This window comes from Bombyx mori, chromosome 22 (genome assembly GCF_030269925.1).
Source record: "Bombyx mori chromosome 22, ASM3026992v2".
Taxonomy (NCBI): Eukaryota; Metazoa; Arthropoda; class Insecta; order Lepidoptera; family Bombycidae; genus Bombyx; species Bombyx mori.
The window spans coordinates 7,652,318-7,671,475 of record NC_085128.1 but is presented as its reverse complement, the minus strand read 5'-3'; the positions used below and the strand labels follow the sequence as shown (position 1 = coordinate 7,671,475).

Sequence of the window (19,158 nt, the reverse complement as noted above, 5' to 3'; positions counted from 1 at the left end):
AAACCCATAGAGTTCTGTAGTCTATGGTCATTGTTTAATGTCAAAGTCAAGCTGCCGCTGTCTGTTTGACACTAGATGAACTTGTTTGATGTTTTGGTTGCTGAGCAATGAAGTAGGAAACCTATGGAAATGAAACGTCAACCAAAATTTCGTGCCACTGTGACGTCATCTGGCCACAAAACATGGCGGCTTTAGTGCTGTACAAAAGATTTCAATGTTATCAGGTTTTATCGATAAACGTTCTTGGCTCATTTTATTTTAAATATTGTTGAGTATTATTTATTTGTAGAATTTATACTTTAATGGGAAGTAAGTAGGTATATTGTTATGTGCAAATATGATATGATTTAGATGGGTGAAATCAAAGACAAGTTCGTCCTTCGAATTTGCCAAGTAAACGATATGATGATTTTTAAAAGTTGCTACACTGATTTTATAAAGTTGTCGTTTGTCGCAAAACGTAAAGATATCGCGCAGTACAGTGCAATCTGCCCATTTCTAGCATGCTAAATGTTATCGTATTTTGAGTACGTGTTTTTCTTAGACTATTACAATCTATTTTAATTGTTTTGCTGACTCTAAAGTCCGTAACATACTACCGCAGCGCACCCCAAGGAAGGAGCGCCGCACCATTTGAATCACTTTCGCTTGAGAGTGATTCAAATTTTAAACTTATCAAGGGACCGCGTGAAAAAAAAAACACCTACAGAACATTTATTCATTAATTACAAACGTCGTTCCTTGTGACTTCCTCTCTAAAATCACTTAATTATTAAATATTTAACAAATTTACAATAGTGTTTTACTCACTGCGGAATAAAACTATTTTATTTAAATAGTTCCGAAGAGATTTTGTCGGTAGCCTTTTTCCCGAAATATCTAAACAGAATGTCTAAATATGTTTTGATGACATATTTTAAAGTGGTATTTATGATTAGTGTCATGATCAATAGATTCCGACCGAAAAATGGATTTTTCGGATGAGGGCTCCATAATGAATTTAAATACATATAGATAATAGTTTTAGGATATCGACTTTCTTGAGATCCTATAAAATACGTTTTAATTATTATTTTTGTATGTTTTAAGCATGATAAATTATGAAATTTTATATAATCAATCATATTAAATCGATATCAAAGTCAATAAATAATGTACAACCCAAAACAGACGGCCGAACTGACGTGACAATGACATTTGGCGCGCTAAACATGGCGGATTTTCGGCCTCATTAGACGGAGACGGAGATATTTACGTATATTCATGTTTCATTTTATGTACGCACTGAAATACTGTTATATTGTTTTCCTGCGAGTTAAAGTGCTGAGTAAGAACGAGATAGATATATGTTTATGTATGTGCCTTCAAAATGGGTGCTATTTATATAAGCAATTGTACGTATAGAACAATATGTCGTGTCCCTACTATATAGGTCTATGTTGCTGAGTTATTCGTAAATATGTGTGCGTGCGGTAAATCTGAAAGTGTATTATTTATTTTCTAACCTATTATTATTTTAGATTTCGGATCAGGTTTTGTATTTTTATTCGCCGCTTTTGTGTGATTTTGGTTGCATCGTGTTGTTGAAGTGCTTTTCCACAACCACCAGTTTATTATTATATAAATAAAACTTATAATCGCATTGACTTTATTTATCACGTAGTAAGCAAAATATGTCTCTTATGTAGTTAAATAAAATAAAGAGTTTCAAATGTCTAACCTCGAACTATTTACTTTATTAATAAATATTATCAAACTTAAATTATCAAAATATGCGGGAATCATGCACAGATCCAGGCCATTGCACAACAATATCATATATTTCCATTTGCGGTCCACATACTATTTGGACATTGATAGAAAACCAGCCTTGAGGAACGTTCAAGGTACGTCGCGACGTACCTTGACTTGACAGTTCGCTTACTTCGCTCCGGTTAGGAAAAATTTCCAAGTACGTTTGAGTGGAGTTTATTTTTACGACTAATCATACCAAAACGCGCGTTGGAGGTTGAGTCGAGTCGAGTTAAGCTCGTGTAAACGACTAAAGATACGGGTGTTAATGTTCAAGGAGATCCGATTAAGTGAAAGCTGACATTGGTGAATGATAATGCTTTATTTTTTACCAAAAATCTGCTCATAAGCTCTGAAACCAACTCTACATGATTTTTCCGTCATAAGCCTCAATAAGGTAGAAATCCAAACAATACTTTCGAGTTATTGGCAGTCGCAATTACTAATTATCATTTCATATGCGTATTGGAAGAGTTTTTCCGAGCAAAACATTCTCGACGTCAGAAGACATCTTCAATAGTTTTATTAGCACTTGCTCTTCCAGGGTGGTACTGATACCAATATTATAAGTACTCTAACGATAATTTAGTAATTTACTTTAGAGTTATTAAGTTTTATAGGTGTACTAAGATGAGGGTGAAGTGTATTAAGACATTAACTTGGGGCCCTCACAGGGAGTTTCGGCAATGGAGAGTACCTACATAAGACAAACTAGTCTTATGACGCAACGTGACGAAATTACATAGATGAGCTTGAATCTGTGCATTGCATGCGTCCTGAGAGTAACGGCTTAGCAAGAAAAAGAGTGGATCTCTTAGGTAACGGTTAACTGGACCAAGCTGTGTACAGGCTGTTATTTCCAAGCACTACTGTACGATTCATGAGGGCTGTTAGTTAGTGATGAGAAGTAGAGGACCTGGGAATAGTTTGACTAATTAAAAAAAATCGAAGATAAGGTTTTACTACGACGGTAGAGAATATTTAATTTAACGGTAGGCAGCGGCTTGGCTCTGGTCCTGACATTGCTGAAGTCCATGGACGACGATAACCACTCACTATCCGGTGGGCTGTATGACCGTCTGCCTACAAGGGCAATAACAAAAAAACTCAAAATCGAATGCATTTGATATACATGTATATTATACATACACGTTTTGGTTAGAATATAGACGATTATATTTAATTTTACAATATATTTTTTGTAAAGAGCTCCGCAGCAGCAGAAAAATATTGCTTAATGCTTAGATTGATAATAACATGATGTCGAAAACAAAGAATTAACTATAACCACAAACTTAAAGCCTGGACTAGCAATTGTTTCTGTGTAACATTCGACATAAACAATTTTAATTATCACAAGTGTAGAGAAAATAGCTTTCATGGAAACATAAAATTTTTAAAACTGTTTACCGCCCATCAATACTCGGACTTCAAAATACCCGTTGTTTACTTTCGATAATACACTTAAACATCCGCTGACGATACATCAAATACGATCACTGTTAATAAACACCAAAAAACCAATTATATACTCGACGCGGGCGGCAATGGTAAATGAAAATTGTCGTTGAACAATTCGAGCAGGACAATTTCCGGCGTATTTGGGGTTCATAGTTTACCCGTAAACTACTTTTTCGGCTCGCAGTTATCATAAAGGGCAGAGTCGTTTATCGTATTCGTTTTCCGCCGACTGAAATTGTCGACAAGAGCGATGATCTCCGGAATTTCTGTAACAACTACGATTTATTTGATGTACCTCTGTTTTTGTGGGCCCTTGAGACATGGCCTAAAGGAATCGCTTCTGTGAGTACGCATTTTGCGTTAGTTTTTCTAATTTTTGTTGCTTAAATAGTACAAGTCGGAGGATTTTTTTCCATTTCTTCCAAAAATTAATTACTAGCGATCGTCTTAGTTAAATTATTTACTAAGATTTTTTTTATACTTATTTTTACTACTACTAATTGAAGTGATACAAAAATTAAAGTAATCGTAACAAATTTATCAAATTTCAGTACCACGAGCCGATAAAAGTGTATTTGCAAGTACAATGCACTTAAATTTTTCGTCATTGTAGAGTAATGTGAGCCCATAAGAGTAAATAACAATATTTTACCTTTTCTGCCGCAAACCATTCATGCTTACTGGCTTGCAAGCTAAGCTTTTGATAGCATTGTGATTAACACAAGTTGAGTCTTTGATCTCACGTCTCAAGAATAGCATATATACGTCTTAGTAGATAAAGCCTCTATGTTAACACCGCGAAAATCTTAAACTTGTTTGCACATCTTTCTTATAGCCAAAAAAAACATCGGTTACTTAATATTAGCTTGTCTTATGATATCATGTTCATCGTGAAATTCACAGGACCTAGCACTTGAAATTTAAGGTTTACGGTTAGGTTTTACTAAAAAATATGAGGTTTTATTATTTATAAATATATTAATCATTCTGAGTCTTAAAACTAGGATAGATAGGTACATGAAACTAACAAAAGCCACGCTACATATAGCCTATGTTTTGAAGACGGCATTGTCTCCAAGGAAATCGACAGTTTCTTCGTAAATTATTTGAGACAATTCTCCGAGGAGAACATCGTCGACTTTAAATGGAACGTTTAGATAGAGAAAATATTATGAAGTATTTTCTAGATAACGCATTTACCTTCCTACTATTAAATTTACTACGAAACAAAGTTTGTGTTTTCAAGAAAAATGAGTGGATCTTTTATTATGTGGTGACATAAAATAGTTGTGTATTTCTTGTGACTTTTGTTAATGTTCTTTAAACACTCTTTTTTTAACTTCCTAATCACTGGTAGCTTCAAGGGGGGCTATTCCAGTTTCACCAATTTCTCTCAGCCTGAAGGAGTTCCTAGCACTTGCCATAGTAAGAATAATGCTTCTCTGAATCCAGTGCACGATCGGAATCACTAAGAACATACTGAGAAAATCTGACGAGAAACTCAGTGGGTTGTGTCTATAGGGAAAAAATCTTGTTAACTCTTCAAACATCTACAACTTGAACATGTACTGTATATTTTAGACAGCACCACGAATAAAAAAGTAAAACATACAACTACCTAACAAAAGCCAATTAGCAAGAATAATTTACAGCCATATTGGTTTGAAAAGATGTCGTCTAGGAAACTTTCTACGTAGAGTAAGTATTTACAACAAAGGAAAATGATTCAACCAAAATTAACTACAAGTATTTAAAATTTATATGTAACATAGTATTGTGTCATTTGTAGAAAAATAGCATAATTTGAATTGATTATATATGGATTATATACTCATAAAAGATCGAATAAACAATAAATACTATTAAGTGAATAAAATAAATCAATTTTTTCGGTAGGCAGCGGCTTGGCTCTGCCCCTGGCATTGCTGAAGTCCATGGGCGACGGTAACCACTCACCATCAGGTGGGCCGTATGCTCGTCTGCCTACAAGGGCAATAAAAAAAAAAAAAAAAAAAAAAAAAATAAACTTTTTAATTAATGGATGTATATCATTCAAAACGTGTAGATATCTAACGTAGATGCCTTACAAAAAATGAGTTGAGCTAAAATTGAGGTTTTACCGTGCTCTGTCATTCCACTAATCCGCACTTCAATCAACAGCGATCGTGTAATAAAATGATAGGGCAATACAAATTCTGAAATCCGATAACGTAGCATCTAGCGTTGAATAGACTTTCAAAACACTTCTTAAATATTGGATCGGAGTAAAAAGAAAACAAATAACGAAAGAGTATTTCAACACTTAAACGTTAACATGTTAGTTCAGTGATTTCCAAAATAATCAATAAATAACGGCTGGCTTTATTTAAATAATTTAAAGTTTGCCTTCAAAGCCCACTCAGCTATGTATTAATTCAATCACTATACATTAATTTAAGCATTAAGTTTACTTAAGCATTAGTTTATTCCAACATTAATCTTATTAAGTTTATTCGCTAATTTTCCGTTTCAGCATGCAAATCATACTAGGCTCAAACATTGCGTCACCGTCTCCGAGTAAATTAAAGTAATTTAAAGTAAAACTTTGTACACTAAGCGGCATCAAGAACGTCTATAATTCACTAAAACTTTCAACAAACTGAGTGCGCCACTAACACCTTGCTTCGAGTTCACATTAGCGGTTTACGCAAAAGTTGCTTAGAACATTTCCCTTCGCATTCAATATAGACACACGAAACTAAATGTTCTGTAAGGAATGCGCGTGCTCGATTAGAAGTAGTGGAAATGCATGGGATTATCAGAAATGTTCGTCGTGAATTTATAAAATATGATGCGAGTCAAAATTTATCGAGCGTGAAATGCGTTTCCTTTAGAACACTGATCGCTTTGGATGTCGCACAAACAACATAGGGCGAAGTCTTATAAAGATGTTATCTATCGCAGACGTATTGCATTGAAAGATACCAGACCCTATTTTCTTTTGGCCGAATGAATATAATTTTTCTTAAGCTTAATTAAAGCCTCGGTGGAGTTTCAGAGAACAAGCGAGTTGTTTCATTTCCTCTTTAATCAAGCTGTACGAAGTAATTAAAGTCTTCCTTTTAGGTTATAACTAATACTTCCACAGCTGTCTACGGTTAATTTCATTCGAAATGAACGAAGCTAGAATACGTACAATTACTTAGTCCGAGGAGTTGCCCTAGGGCCTTCCTAACATTTAGATGCAGTTTGAAGTCCTAGGTGTAGGATTAGGTATAGGTTTAGGTTTAGGATAGCTTAGTTAGGCTTTGCAACGAAAGAGATCGGATGACGCGGACCAAACCAGCACTAGGAAGAGCGGAAGGACTGCGCCCTCCACACTCTTCACTAAGTGAAGAGTGCTCCTTCTGGAGAACGCAGCTTCCGATGGCACCGGTTCGCCGGCGTGCCGTGAGCGGTGGCACCCTGTGCCCCATTGTGGTGAAAGTGAGCTGGCGTTGCATTTCTGCGACTGCTTGCCGCTGGTTGCCATGTCCCCGGCTTCGGCTACAGGGGAACGCCCCCCAGATATGGGAGGCACCGGTTCGCCGGCGTGGCTCCGTGGTTGCTCGTATCGAGCGTCGGGCGGTTGTCTGCTGGGTTGCCCTGTGCACTCGGTAGCCTTCCGGCCAACCCGTAATCCCCACTGGGTGGGGGACGGTGGCCGCTGCCGTAAGGCATGGGGTCGCGAGGACGTAAACCTCTATAAAAAATGCCCCAATCCTAAGCTCCGATGCCCGGCGATGGGATGAATGGCTGGAGGGAGTCCAGTCCCGAGGGCATCACCTGATCCCAGGGGACCTCACCCCTGGTTAAATAAGAAAGGACAATTATGAATAATGGACAATTGTAAAGAGAAATTACCCCAGGAGGGTACCTCCCGCTCAGCGGGAGGAGAATCCCTCCGTGCCTCCGAGCAATCGGAGGCACGCAGCCCCTCGTATTCTGGGGGGGGCAACAATTGCCAAGATGTAGGAGGCGGTAGCACGAACCGCGAAAGGGAGAGGATCCCGTTCGTGCAACCTGAGCGCTGTGACAGCGCGCTCTCACTACGCTCAACGCGAAGCTCCGCAAGGGGATACGCGTCAAGCGGTCGAGAGTCGCCGCTGTTCCTGCAAGACAGCGTTGGGCGATCTATCAGCCGGAACCAGGCTGAACCAAGGACTCGGAGGAAGCGGAAGACGGTCCAACGACCAGCGACCACCGCTCCTTCCGACTCATCGGAGGTTGAACCCGCGCCCGCCAAATTCATGGCGGTTGAGGAAGGGCCGGTAAACGTTGTGGTGTGTTCGGCCATGGAACGTAGTCAGGAGCTGAGGCTGACTTATAGCATACCAGCTGCTACCCCTTCGGTGCGAACCGATGCCCCCCGCTGTCGGACAGCGGAACGGACCCGAGAAGGTGAGGTTGAGCGGCTGACCCGCTCCCTCATGGAGATAGATCCAGATGACCCCGGAGGAAAGTTTCATGTGCTGAAGGAAATTGTCTCCTCAGTGGCGTCCAAGTCAGGCTCTTTAAAGGGCACGTACGTCCGGGCCCTGAAGTGTGTAGCCGCTACCCTGGAAGTATATCTGGAGGCTTTCCTTCAGCGCACAAGCACGGAGGAGGTAGCCAACCTGCGGTCGCAACTGGAGCGGTTGCACTCAGAAAATGGGGAGCTACGGATGGAGAGCGTGCGTGCGAGAGAGGAGTTGACTGATATGCGTGCGACCCTCGATGGGGTTGTTGGATGCCAAAGCAATTTGACAATTCCGCAACCCCCGCTAGAAGACATTCTACAAGAAAAGGATAAGGAGATCGAGGAGCTGAAGCGGCAAATCACGATCCTGGAGGCTCGCACCTCCAAAGTTGAGCGCGCGAGGCCATTGCTGGCGCACGAGCGCCCCGCGCCTATGTCATCGTCACGTGGAACAGTGGCGGCACCAGCGCCTTCAAAAGCCACAGTGACCAAAGTGGGTGCAGCACCCGCGACGCGCGCTTTGGCTAACTTGGCCGCACCGGTCAAGTCTGCTAGCAGGCGAGTGCATGCTCAGCCCGCAAGGCCGCCGACCGCCGCTCCTGCCCCACTCCAGCCAGCAAAAGCGGGGCCTGGAAGGAGTCGCGGTAAGCAGAAGAAGGGCCTGAACGCCGCCAAGCAGGCGCAGACCCCCCAGCCCCGTCCGCTACCATCCGCCCCGTCCAACATGAACGAGGCGTGGACCACAGTGGTGAGGCGGGGTGGAAGGAAAACACAAACCTCGCTTGACCCTCGGCCCGTCCTTGTGGCCGCCGCTCCCCAGACTATGGGTCGAGAGGCAGCTAGGACAAAAAAGAAAGGGCGGAAGTCAAGGAAACCGCGCGCCCCACGGTCGGCGGCAGTAGTTTTAGAGCTGCTGCCGGCTGCGAAGGAAAAAGGCTTCACTTACGGGGAGGTGATGGCCCGGGCGCGCTGTAGCGTTGATGTAGACGCTATAGGCGTAGAGGGTGGCATCCGAGTCCGGCACACAGCTAACGGGGCTCGGCTGCTTGAATGTCCCGGTGCCGACTCCGGCGCGGCTGCAGACAGACTGGCGGCCCGGCTTCGCGAAGTCCTGCCGGACCCGGAAGTCGTGCGAATCGAGAGGCCCGTCAAGATGGCAGAGATTAAGGTGACGGGCCTGGATGAGTGCGCTACTCAGATGGAAGTGGCCGCCGCTATTGCATCGCAGGGCAACTGCGCCCTCGCACAAGTGAAGGTGGGAGAGCTCCGGAGTTGTTACTCTGGGGCTTTCACCGTGTGGGCGCGTTGCCCCGTGCAGGCGGCCACCCTGTTGGCCACGCCTCCACAAGGTCGGCCTGCCGACTCGCCGGGGAGGCTGCGCGTGGGTTGGGTGATAGCCCACGTGCAGCTGCAGGAGGCACGTCCATGGCGATGCCTCCGGTGCTTTGGCACCGGGCACGGCCTCGCCAAGTGCCCGTCGGCTGTGGATCGCAGCGGACTTTGCTTCCGTTGCTGTCAGCCCGGACACAAGGCAGCCTCCTGCACCGCTGCAACACCGCACTGCGTGTTGTGTGATGCAGCGAAACGGCGGGCCGATCATCGGGCCGGGGGTCCGGCCTGTCTTTCCGCACCCTCCTCCACAAAGAGGAGGCGTGGCGGGAAAAAGAAGAAAAAGTCAGAGGAAGAGCCGGCTGCGTGTGAAACAGCCGGCCCGTCAGTTCCCGCCGCGGCCGTCGGGCCGCAAGGCGGGACGGAAGACGAGGGAGCGATGGACGTGATACCTCAATAATGGATCACGTCCATCGCTTCCTTCAAGCGAACGTGAACCACTCCGCCAGGGCGCAGGATCTCCTCGTCCATACCATGGCGGAGTGGTTCATCGACATCGCGATCGTCGCGGAGCCATACTTCGTACCTTCCGACCGGGAGGACTCCTGGGCCGGAGATGTCGATGGCTCCGTGGCGATCGTGATGCGACAGTCGGCGGCGTTACCCCCCCTTGGAATGGTGGCCAGGGGATCTGGGTACGTCGTAGTTAGGGTCGACGAAACCGTCGTGATCGGGGTGTACTTCTCTCCGAACAGGAGTCTCGCCGAGTTCGAGCAGTTCCTGGGTGGGCTCGAGGCGTTGGTTCATCGCTTCGAGTCTCGCCCAGTGATACTAGCGGGGGACCTCAACGCTAAATGTACGGCGTGGGGATCCCCCCGCACGGACTCGCGTGGCGAATTCCTGTCGGAGTGGGCTTTCGCGACCGGCCTCTGTCTCCTAAACAGAGGTTCGGTCGCGACCTGCGTGCGGTGGAACGGGGAATCACACGTGGACGTATCGTTCGCGTCTCCGTCCGCCGCGCGCCGTGTCTGTGGTTGGCGTGTCCTCGAGGGGGCGGAGACGCTCTCGGATCATCGGTTCGTCCGATTTGAGCTCTCCGTTTCCACCTCGTTGAACGCGCCGGCTGAAGACGCCCGCGGCGAGGAGGAGCTCCCGCGTAGTGCTCCCCGATCATTCCCGCGATGGGCACTGAAGCGCCTGAACAAGGTGCTTGCGGTGGAGGCGGCCACAGTGGCCGCGTGGGCGCCGATGCCCGCGCGTCTAGTGGACGTGGAGTTGGAGGCCGAATGGTTCCGGGGTACGATGCGTCGCGTCTGCGATGCTGCGATGCCCCGGGTCAGCGGTCGCGCTCCGCGTGGCGGTGCGTACTGGTGGACGCCCGAGATCGCGCTCCTCCGAGAGGAGTGCGTGCGGGCGCGCCGCCGAAGCGCCCGCCACCGCCGTCGCCGCCTTCGCGATGCGGACTTCGCGGAGGTGGCGACCCGCCTGCATGCCGACTGCCGTCAGAAGCAGGAGGCACTGCGGCGGGCCATCGGCGAGGCCAAGTCTCAGAGCATGAAGACGCTCCTGGAGACGCTTGACCAAGATCCTTGGGGGCGCCCGTACCAAACGGTCCGCAAGAAATTGCGGCCGTGGGCGCTCCCGGTGACGGAACGTCTCCAGCCTCAGCAGCTGCGGGAGATTGTCTCCGGGCTGTTCCCGCGGATGGAGAGGGGCTTCGAGCCCCCTTCCATGGGCGCGCCACCACGCAGTAGCGTGAGCGGTGATGCCCCTGCTGAGGTGGTCCCTCCGAGCATCTCGGAGGAGGAGATTCGTGCGGCCGTGTCGAGGATGCGGAGGAAGGACGCGGCCCCCGGCCCTGACGGTGTTCACGGCCGGGTCTGGGATTTGGCCTTCGGTGCCCTTGGGGACCGACTCGTGCGGCTCTATGAAGCCTGCCTCGAGTCGGGACGGTTTCCGAAGCAGTGGAAGACGGGCAGACTTGTTCTGCTAAGGAAGGAGGGACGCCCCGCGGACTCACCTGCGGGATATCGTCCCATCGTGCTGCTGGACGAGGCTGGAAAATTGCTCGAGCGGGTGGTGGCCGCCCGCATCGTCCAGCATCTGACGGGGGTGGGTCCCGATCTGTCAGCGGAGCAGTTCGGATTCAGGGAGGGCCGCTCGACCATCGACGCGGTGATGCGCGTGCGTGCCCTCTCTGATGAGGCTGTCGGCCAGGGCGGGGTTGCACTGGCGGTGTCCCTTGACATCGCCAACGCGTTCAACACCTTGCCCTGGTCGGTGATCGCAGGGGCGCTGGAGTATCACGGTGTCCCTGCGTATCTCCGTCGGCTGATCGGGTCCTACCTCGAGGACAGGTCGGTCGTGTGCACCGGGCACGGTGGGGCGGTGCTCCGCTTCCCCGTCCAGCGCGGTGTTCCACAGGGGTCGGTCCTTGGCCCTCTCTTGTGGAACATCGGCTACGACTGGGTCCTGCGTAGCGCCCTAAGTGCTCCTCTCACGGGTCTGAGCGTAGTTTGTTACGCGGACGACACTTTGGTCGTGGCCCGGGGGAGGGACTTGCGAGAGTCTGCCCGTCTTTCCTGCGCGGGGGTGGCCTTCGTCATCGGCAGGATCCGAAGGCTGGGTCTGGAGGTGGCGCTCGATAAATCCCAGGCCCTGTTGTTTCACGGGGCCCGGAGAGCGCCGCCTCAGGGGGCCCACCTCGTGATCGGAGGCGTTCGCGTCGAGATCGAGGCAACCGGGTTGCGGTACCTCGGTCTCGTACTGGACGGTCGTTGGAGCTTCCGCGCTCACTTTGAAAGATTAGGTTCCCGACTGATGGCGGCTGCCGGCTCGCTGAGTCGGCTGTTGCCGAACGTCGGGGGGCCTGACTTGGTGGTGCGCCGCCTCTACACGGGGGTGGTGCGGTCGATGGCACTGTACGGGGCTCCCGTGTGGTGCCACGCCCTGACCCGCGACAACGTTGCGGCGTTGCGACGTCCGCAGCGCGCGATTGCGGTCAGGGCGGTTCGTGGATACCGCACCGTCTCGTTTGAGGCGGCGTGCGTGCTAGCTGGGACGCCTCCCTGGGACCTGGAAGCGGAGGCGCTCGCTGCGGATTACGCGTGGCGATGCGATCTCCGCTCCAGGGGGGAGCCGCGTCCCGGGGCGGCGGAAGTTCGAGCGCGGAAGCTTCAATCTCGGCGTGCCGTGCTCGAGGCGTGGTCTCGCCGCCTGGCGGACCCCGCCTACGGGCGACGGACCGTCGAGGCGATCCGCCCGGTCCTCTCGGAATGGGTGAATCGCGACCGAGGACGTCTCACCTTCCGAGCGACACAGGTGCTCACGGGACACGGCTGTTTCGGTCGCTACCTGCACCTTGTCGCCCGGAGGGAGCCGACGCCGAAGTGCCACCACTGCAGTGGCTGCAACGAGGACACGGCGGAGCACACGCTCGCGTACTGCCCCGCTTTCGCGGAGCAGCGCCGCGTCCTCGTTGCAAATATAGGACCGGACTTGTCGCTTCCGACCGTCGTGGCTACGATGCTTGGCAGCGACGAGTCCTGGCAGGCGATGCTCGACTTCTGCGAGTCCACCATCTCGCAGAAGGAGGCGGCGGAACGGGAGAGGGAGAGCTCTTCTTCCCTCTCGGCGCCGTGCCGCCGCCGTCGAGCCGGGGTTCGGAGGAGGGCGTTTGTCCAGCTCCAGCCCCTATGAGGAGGCAGTCTCCTCCCGGTGATGGTCACGGGGCGACCTAAGGGGGTTGAGGCTGCGCCGCACGCTACCGTCACTCTAGCGCGCTGGCACCAGGAGGACGGGACGGCGCGTCGGCGGCTGCGGACTGCGATGCGGTCCGCATTTTCGTCGTCGCTGTCGTCGCCGAACATACTGTTGAAGAGCAACCCGGTCGGCGGTGTATCGCGTTCCGACCCGGCAGGCTGGTTCTGGCCCAGCGGGGTATCCCGGAACACCAGCGGCACCGCCCGGGCGGCCTGGTAGGGCCGCCGTACCGCGGAGACCGACGTCGTTGGTCGTCGACTATCGCCTCGACGACCCGTCGGTCGGGCGTCCTCGGGGTGGCGCCGCGTGTCTGGTTGTAGTGTTGACCGCGGGAACCCCCCTACTCTGAACGGGTTCTGACCCCGGACGGAGATCGGACGTCGGGTGTAAGAGTGCAGGGGAGTCGTTTAGTGGGTGGGCCCTAAAATCCTTGGGCCCGCGATCTGCTCTCAACACCTGCAGATCGTTGAGTCTCACATACCCCGCGCGCCCCCTAGGCGCGGGGACCTCGTAGGAGGTTCGGCCCCCGGCCCGAAAAAAAAAAAAAAAAAAAAAAAAAAGGGCCTTCCTAACAACGAGCAGCAACGGAAGTATGTTAGATGCGATTCTGCACTGTGATTAGGTATTTTAATTTGAAATCATGCTTCAGTGATCTAGTCTTATATTCATTACTAGAAAAAAATATTAGTTTGCTAAAATTATTGTAAAAATGATTCTAATTAACCTTGAAGAAAAAAGATACATATAAAGTAGTTGGAGTCTGGTAATTGTTTCTAAAAGGGGTAAAGTATGCTTGAGAAATCGTGTAATAGTTCAAGGACATATTTATCCCTATTTGAAAAACAATTTAGGAAATTTAAAGCTATTTGCACCATTATGACATTATAATTTGTTACCAGTTGTAGTAAGTAGTTCATTACCTTTCTTATCCAGCTAATTGATAATGTAATTTTTGTCCCATAAATGGAAGCTTATTAAAAGCTTACTATTACAGCTACTATCTTTAATATGAATGAAAGGAGATAAAACATTAAAAGTACTTTACTATTCCTAGCAATTTCTTTTTTCCATTAAAGTCCTTAGTCTTCAATTAAATACTATTTCTCCAATTATTACTAGTTTAAGTCTTCAAATATAGGGTTGTAGCCAACTTTTGGTAGCATCATCATTGTGCTCATTTTCCCCGCATAGCAGTTATATATTTCCAGGTTGAAGTGTGGGGTTGATGTTATATCCAGTTAATGGATACGTTGACCTCGACGACCGTGAGAGGGTTGGAGGTGATTCTGCGGTGTCTCTAGCGAATCGTAAGACCATAGGACACAAAAGTTAATATTAACAATTTACGAATCCTTCGAAAACACTATTTACAACTTTAAAAAACCTTCTAATACAAGTAGCTGTTACTCTAAGCTAATCATAAAAACTGTTAGAAAATCTTTAGTATTATAAAAAGACATACTGGTGGTAGGACCACTTGTGAGTCCGCGCGGATAGGTACCACCGCCCTGCTTATTTCTGCCGTGAAGCAGTAATGCGTTTCGGTTTGAAGGGTGGGGCAGCCGTTGTAACTATACTGAGACTTTAGAACTTGTATCTCAAGGTGGGTGGCGCGTCTACGTTGTAGATGTCTATGGGCTCCAGTAACCACTTAACATCAGGTGGGCTGTGAGCTCGTTCACCCATCTAAGCAAAAAAAAAAGACAAAAAAGGTATATAACCCTGAAAAATTAAGATATTATAGTGACAAATGTACTTAATACTTGTTGTGTTTCTCGACATTGTCGGTAAAATAAATAAACCGTACCCGTTTGTGGGCGAACACCGAAAATAAGTTTCTTGAGCACATTTTATGAAGCACGAAATATAAAATGTCATAAAAAAATTGAACAAAGCAGCTGTAACGCGAAGCTTTTTTCTATCGTTATTGAGACATGGGCGTAACGTATTTTGATTGAGTTTCTTAAAATGAGAAGAGGAAAATTGTTTGACGATAACATTTGTGATTTTTTTAAGAGATCATTAAAAATGGAGCCGTTACGAGCACATAATACATTAAATAACGTTCAGATAAAAATATAAGGACGTTTAGTTCCTCTTCTATATGACGCTGCCTAACCATTAAATAACAATGTTTTTTATTGCCTAAATCTACGTGAAAAATCACAGGCAAGACAGTAAAATCATTAATCTAAATAAAAATAAATATAGAGACTATAAATATTTAAACTGTTTTAAGAAATATGTCGATCGATTTCAATTAATTATTTGAATAATATACTTATTTTAAACCGCGCTTAGCCATGAATAAACCATCCCTTTTTTTTCTGTGAATACCACAGAATACATTTATTACTTATTATTATACTTTCAATTCACACTACCTATTTTAAATCTTTTTAGTAACAGTCGTTCATTTTAAAATAAAAGGAATAACCAAAATGAAGAAAAAAATTCAAAACAATTCACGTTGATTTCAAATCCAGCGCTCGGTTTGAATCTTTCGTGGTACTCAAAGTTGTTGGAGTATCGATTCCAAAAGTTTCAAGGGAGAGTATTCACGAAATTTACATGTTTTGAAAGTTTTGGATATACGCTACTATATTGCACCGCGTTGAAATTTCCAAAAACACATTAGAAAATGTGAACTAGTTGATTTGACTGGACGATTAGCAAAACACATTTATGGAAAAAAAAGTGTCTAATTGTAATTATCAATAAGTTAACGGCATGTGACTTTATAAATTTTTCACTCACCCTATTAAGAAAATCACTTTTATTTATTTATTAGTTAGATATGTCACGGCCCTCTTGTTGTTAAGAAGTCCTGAAGTCACAGAAGTCCACAACGCAAATGCCACCACATAACTAGAGATATGAGTTCTCTCAAAGTCTAGTCAAGTTATTATATACACCACAGGATTCTCTACACCACCCTTGGTTGACTGGTAGAGAATGCCTCAGGCATTAAGTCCGCCATTGTACTTATGTGCATTAAGTTGAATAAATAAATAAATATATGTAGTACATAGTATTTATTTTTAAACGTATATAATCGTATGTAGTCCTAATTTGGAGCCAGATGACACTGCGTGACTTATTTTCGATCATTGTTATTATGTATTATAACTGAATCCAAAACACATTTATGAACATTTTTCAATAACAAACATTACTCGGAATTAAGGATTGTCAAGCTTGATTTATGAACAACAAGTTATGATGAATCGATTAAAATCTTAAAAGAATAATACATCTGCAAATGTTCACGCTGTTAAACACGAGTTTATAAAATAACGAACATCCATTACGAATTGTTACAAACTATTCTATTAGTCATGTGAATGTTAGTGCTGAAATCGCGGTTTGACGATTGCTTTTAATTGTAACGCTAATTGCAATTTCATTACTAACGTTTCTTAAATATAGGTTAAGTCATAACCGGTATTTAAACTTAGAAACTCAATTTTGATTTAGCTTAATTTTCATGTCCATATGGCGAGTGTCCTTTGAAACAATTATAGTTATAATGCAATTTTTTTATTGCATTTATAAGCTAACGAGCATACAGTCCACCTAATGGATTCCCCATTATGTAAAAAATATAATTTGCGTAATTACTGGTGGTAGGACCTCTTGTGAGTCCGCACGGTCCGCACCGCCTTGCCTATTTCTACCGTGAAGCAGTAATACGTTTCAGAATACGTTTCAGTTTGAAGGGTTGGGCAGCCGTTGTAACTATACTGAGACCTTAGAACTTTTATCTCAAGGTGGGTGGCGCATTTGCGTTGTAGATGTCTATGGGCTTCAGTAACCACCAAGTGGGCTGTGAGCTCGTCCACTCATCAAAGCAAAAAAAAGGTATGCGTCGCTCATGGATGTCAGCAATTCCAGGAGCAAATCCAAGCTGCTGTCTACCGTTAACATTTGATACCATCCGATACTCAGTTAGGCAACAATTTACGAACCGGACTAGTACTAAGAAAGCATTCGCCATAAAGGTGTTTAAGTGCCGGACCATGCACCAATTTTATTAACCGTAGACAGAGAGGCTATTTAGAAACCTCTTTACTGTGGTCATTTAAAAGACATCATACTTATTGCTGTCCAGTATACTCATGTACCTACACTGGATTTCTTTTCTCACTTATATTGGTGCCTCTTCTAATTATTATTATTTCGTAAATTCATTATTGTTATTATGTGCTAAATAGTTAGTAAAATACAGTTTTCTAGCTAAAATTTACTATAATTAGACTGTATCAGAACTCTGAAAATTATAGCTATGGTATCTACGGACGAATAGGTAGAGAAATAAGATGAAATTAACAGGGCTCCGTATATAAAAATTGCCTTTTTCCACAACAAAAAAATACGATTTAGAAAATTCAATGCTTGATCAGACAGGATCATTTCCAGAAACCCAAATTGGTAAACACATTAATATAAATGAAACAACTATTAATTTGGTATTAAAACTGATGTAATTTATGTAATTGTTTTAGGAAGGGTGGGGCTAGCTCTTAATAGCTAAGGACATAGTTATGTCACTAAAATTAACCTCAATTTTGTGGTGCCAAATTCAATTACAATTAACTCGGTCAAGTTACTGGCAAGGGGCTGTTGAGAATCAATTCAAAATAATAATGCGAAGATGAATATTGTATATTCCATAATTTATCGTAATCTCTTTCCAGATATTAATAGCCTAATAAGCGTCATATTTACAATGTTAGCCCAGACTTAAGATTATAAAGGAAAAACATTCTCATGGATTCAATAAATTAATCTTTGATATATTTTACAGGAACATGTCTTATGTCTCCTCGCGTGTCGCTTCCTAAGCACATCTAAAATAATTAATGAAGGACATTAACTAAAGACGCTTTTTCGTCGAAATAAATAGGCCGTGTTGCGACAAGTGTTCGCAAGCTGGGGTCGAAGGGTGAATTAAGCTCGATGGTTCAATCTTATCAAACATTATTTTGAGAGTAAAAATTAAATTATTCGATTTCAATTAAACTGAATAAAGGGCATAGAACTTAGAAAAAAAAACCCCATTAAAAACAGAAATGAACAATCTATGATTAGTATCGTTTTGTTGCAGGTTTCACCCACGTAGAAGATAAGAAATGAGTATTGCCAAACGAAAGAAGATTGAGATTGGTGGTTATTTAATTGCCGTCCAAGCTCGTGCTACAGATAAATAACTTTTGGATTGTTTTTTTTCCCTTTTAACCGAAGAATTTTAACCATTGGCCCCTATTGATTGTTGTTGAAGTGGCAAATGAAGAACGGCGGGTAGCGCGCCCAGCGTGGATGGTGTTGCGCGGGTGTGAGGTATGGCGGCGCGGTGTGGGGGGAGGGCGGGGCGCGTGCGTCGGTGAGATTGGCGCACGGCGTGATGCGGTCGGCGCTTTACGCAGCATGGTGCATTTATGCGGCTTGGTTCGCGGTGTTCGCGGCGACCACTGCTGGTCGCGAGCTCCGCGTGCTACAAGCGGACGCGCGCGCCGCTTTCTACTTAGGCATCGCTGCGCCTCCCTCGGCCTCCGCCGTCGTGCGCGCGTTCAACCGATCTCTCGCGGAAGTTGCACAGACGCACCTGGCCGCCGACTACCCGCTTTACCTGCGCAACATTTCACTACTCCCCCTTTACATCGAGTTGCCAGAAGATGAAAGGTACGTACTTTAGCTACCTAATACTTTCGTTTTAAATAAATGCATGAAAATTTAATACAAGATTTAATTGACGATCCCATGTGAAACGATAAAAGTATTCAATCCATATAATATTATAAAGCTGAAGAGTTTGTTTGTTTGAACGCGCTAATCTCAGCAACTATTGGTCTGAAAAATTCTGTCCATATCAGATAGCTCATTTATTGAGGAAGGCTACATAATATTGCGCTAAGACCAATAGGACCAAGCGGAGCACCAATAAAGAATGTTTAAAAATCGGGGTATTCTTCCCTTTTGAGAGCTTACGCTATATGGAGATATACGCCAAAGTAACTATTCCACGCGGACGAAGTCGCGGGCAAAAGCTAGTTTAATTATAAAAACCATTTCAAACTATCGTGTTTTATTACAAAGGCGAAATAACCAACACAGTCTATTCACTCGGCGATCAATCTTCGCTTTATTGCGTCAAGAATAGTCCAGAAACAGAACCATTCTGAAGTTTCGATTTCCGACAAGGCAATACATGTTCTGTGCGAGGCGAAACACATTATGGTTATCGTAGAAGTTGTTCTATTTGATTGTAACGCATCGAAGTTACTGGGTTCGAACCGGAAAGGTTTAGTTGACGAATTTGACTTTTTGTTAGATATCTG

At 45.6% G+C, this 19,158-nt stretch overlaps 1 protein-coding gene across 1 annotated transcript in view; it reads left to right on the top strand.

Annotated features, from left to right (window-relative positions):
* Positions 1 to 19,158, top strand: part of LOC101741124 (uncharacterized) — a 134,870-nt gene that overhangs the window by 73,249 nt on the left and 42,463 nt on the right. Inside the window, exon 2 of the mRNA XM_021351791.3 lies at positions 17,928 to 18,502. Coding sequence (XP_021207466.1) covers positions 18,225 to 18,502 — 278 coding nt within the window. The 5' untranslated portion in view covers positions 17,928 to 18,224. The remainder of the gene's footprint in view (positions 1 to 17,927; positions 18,503 to 19,158) is intronic.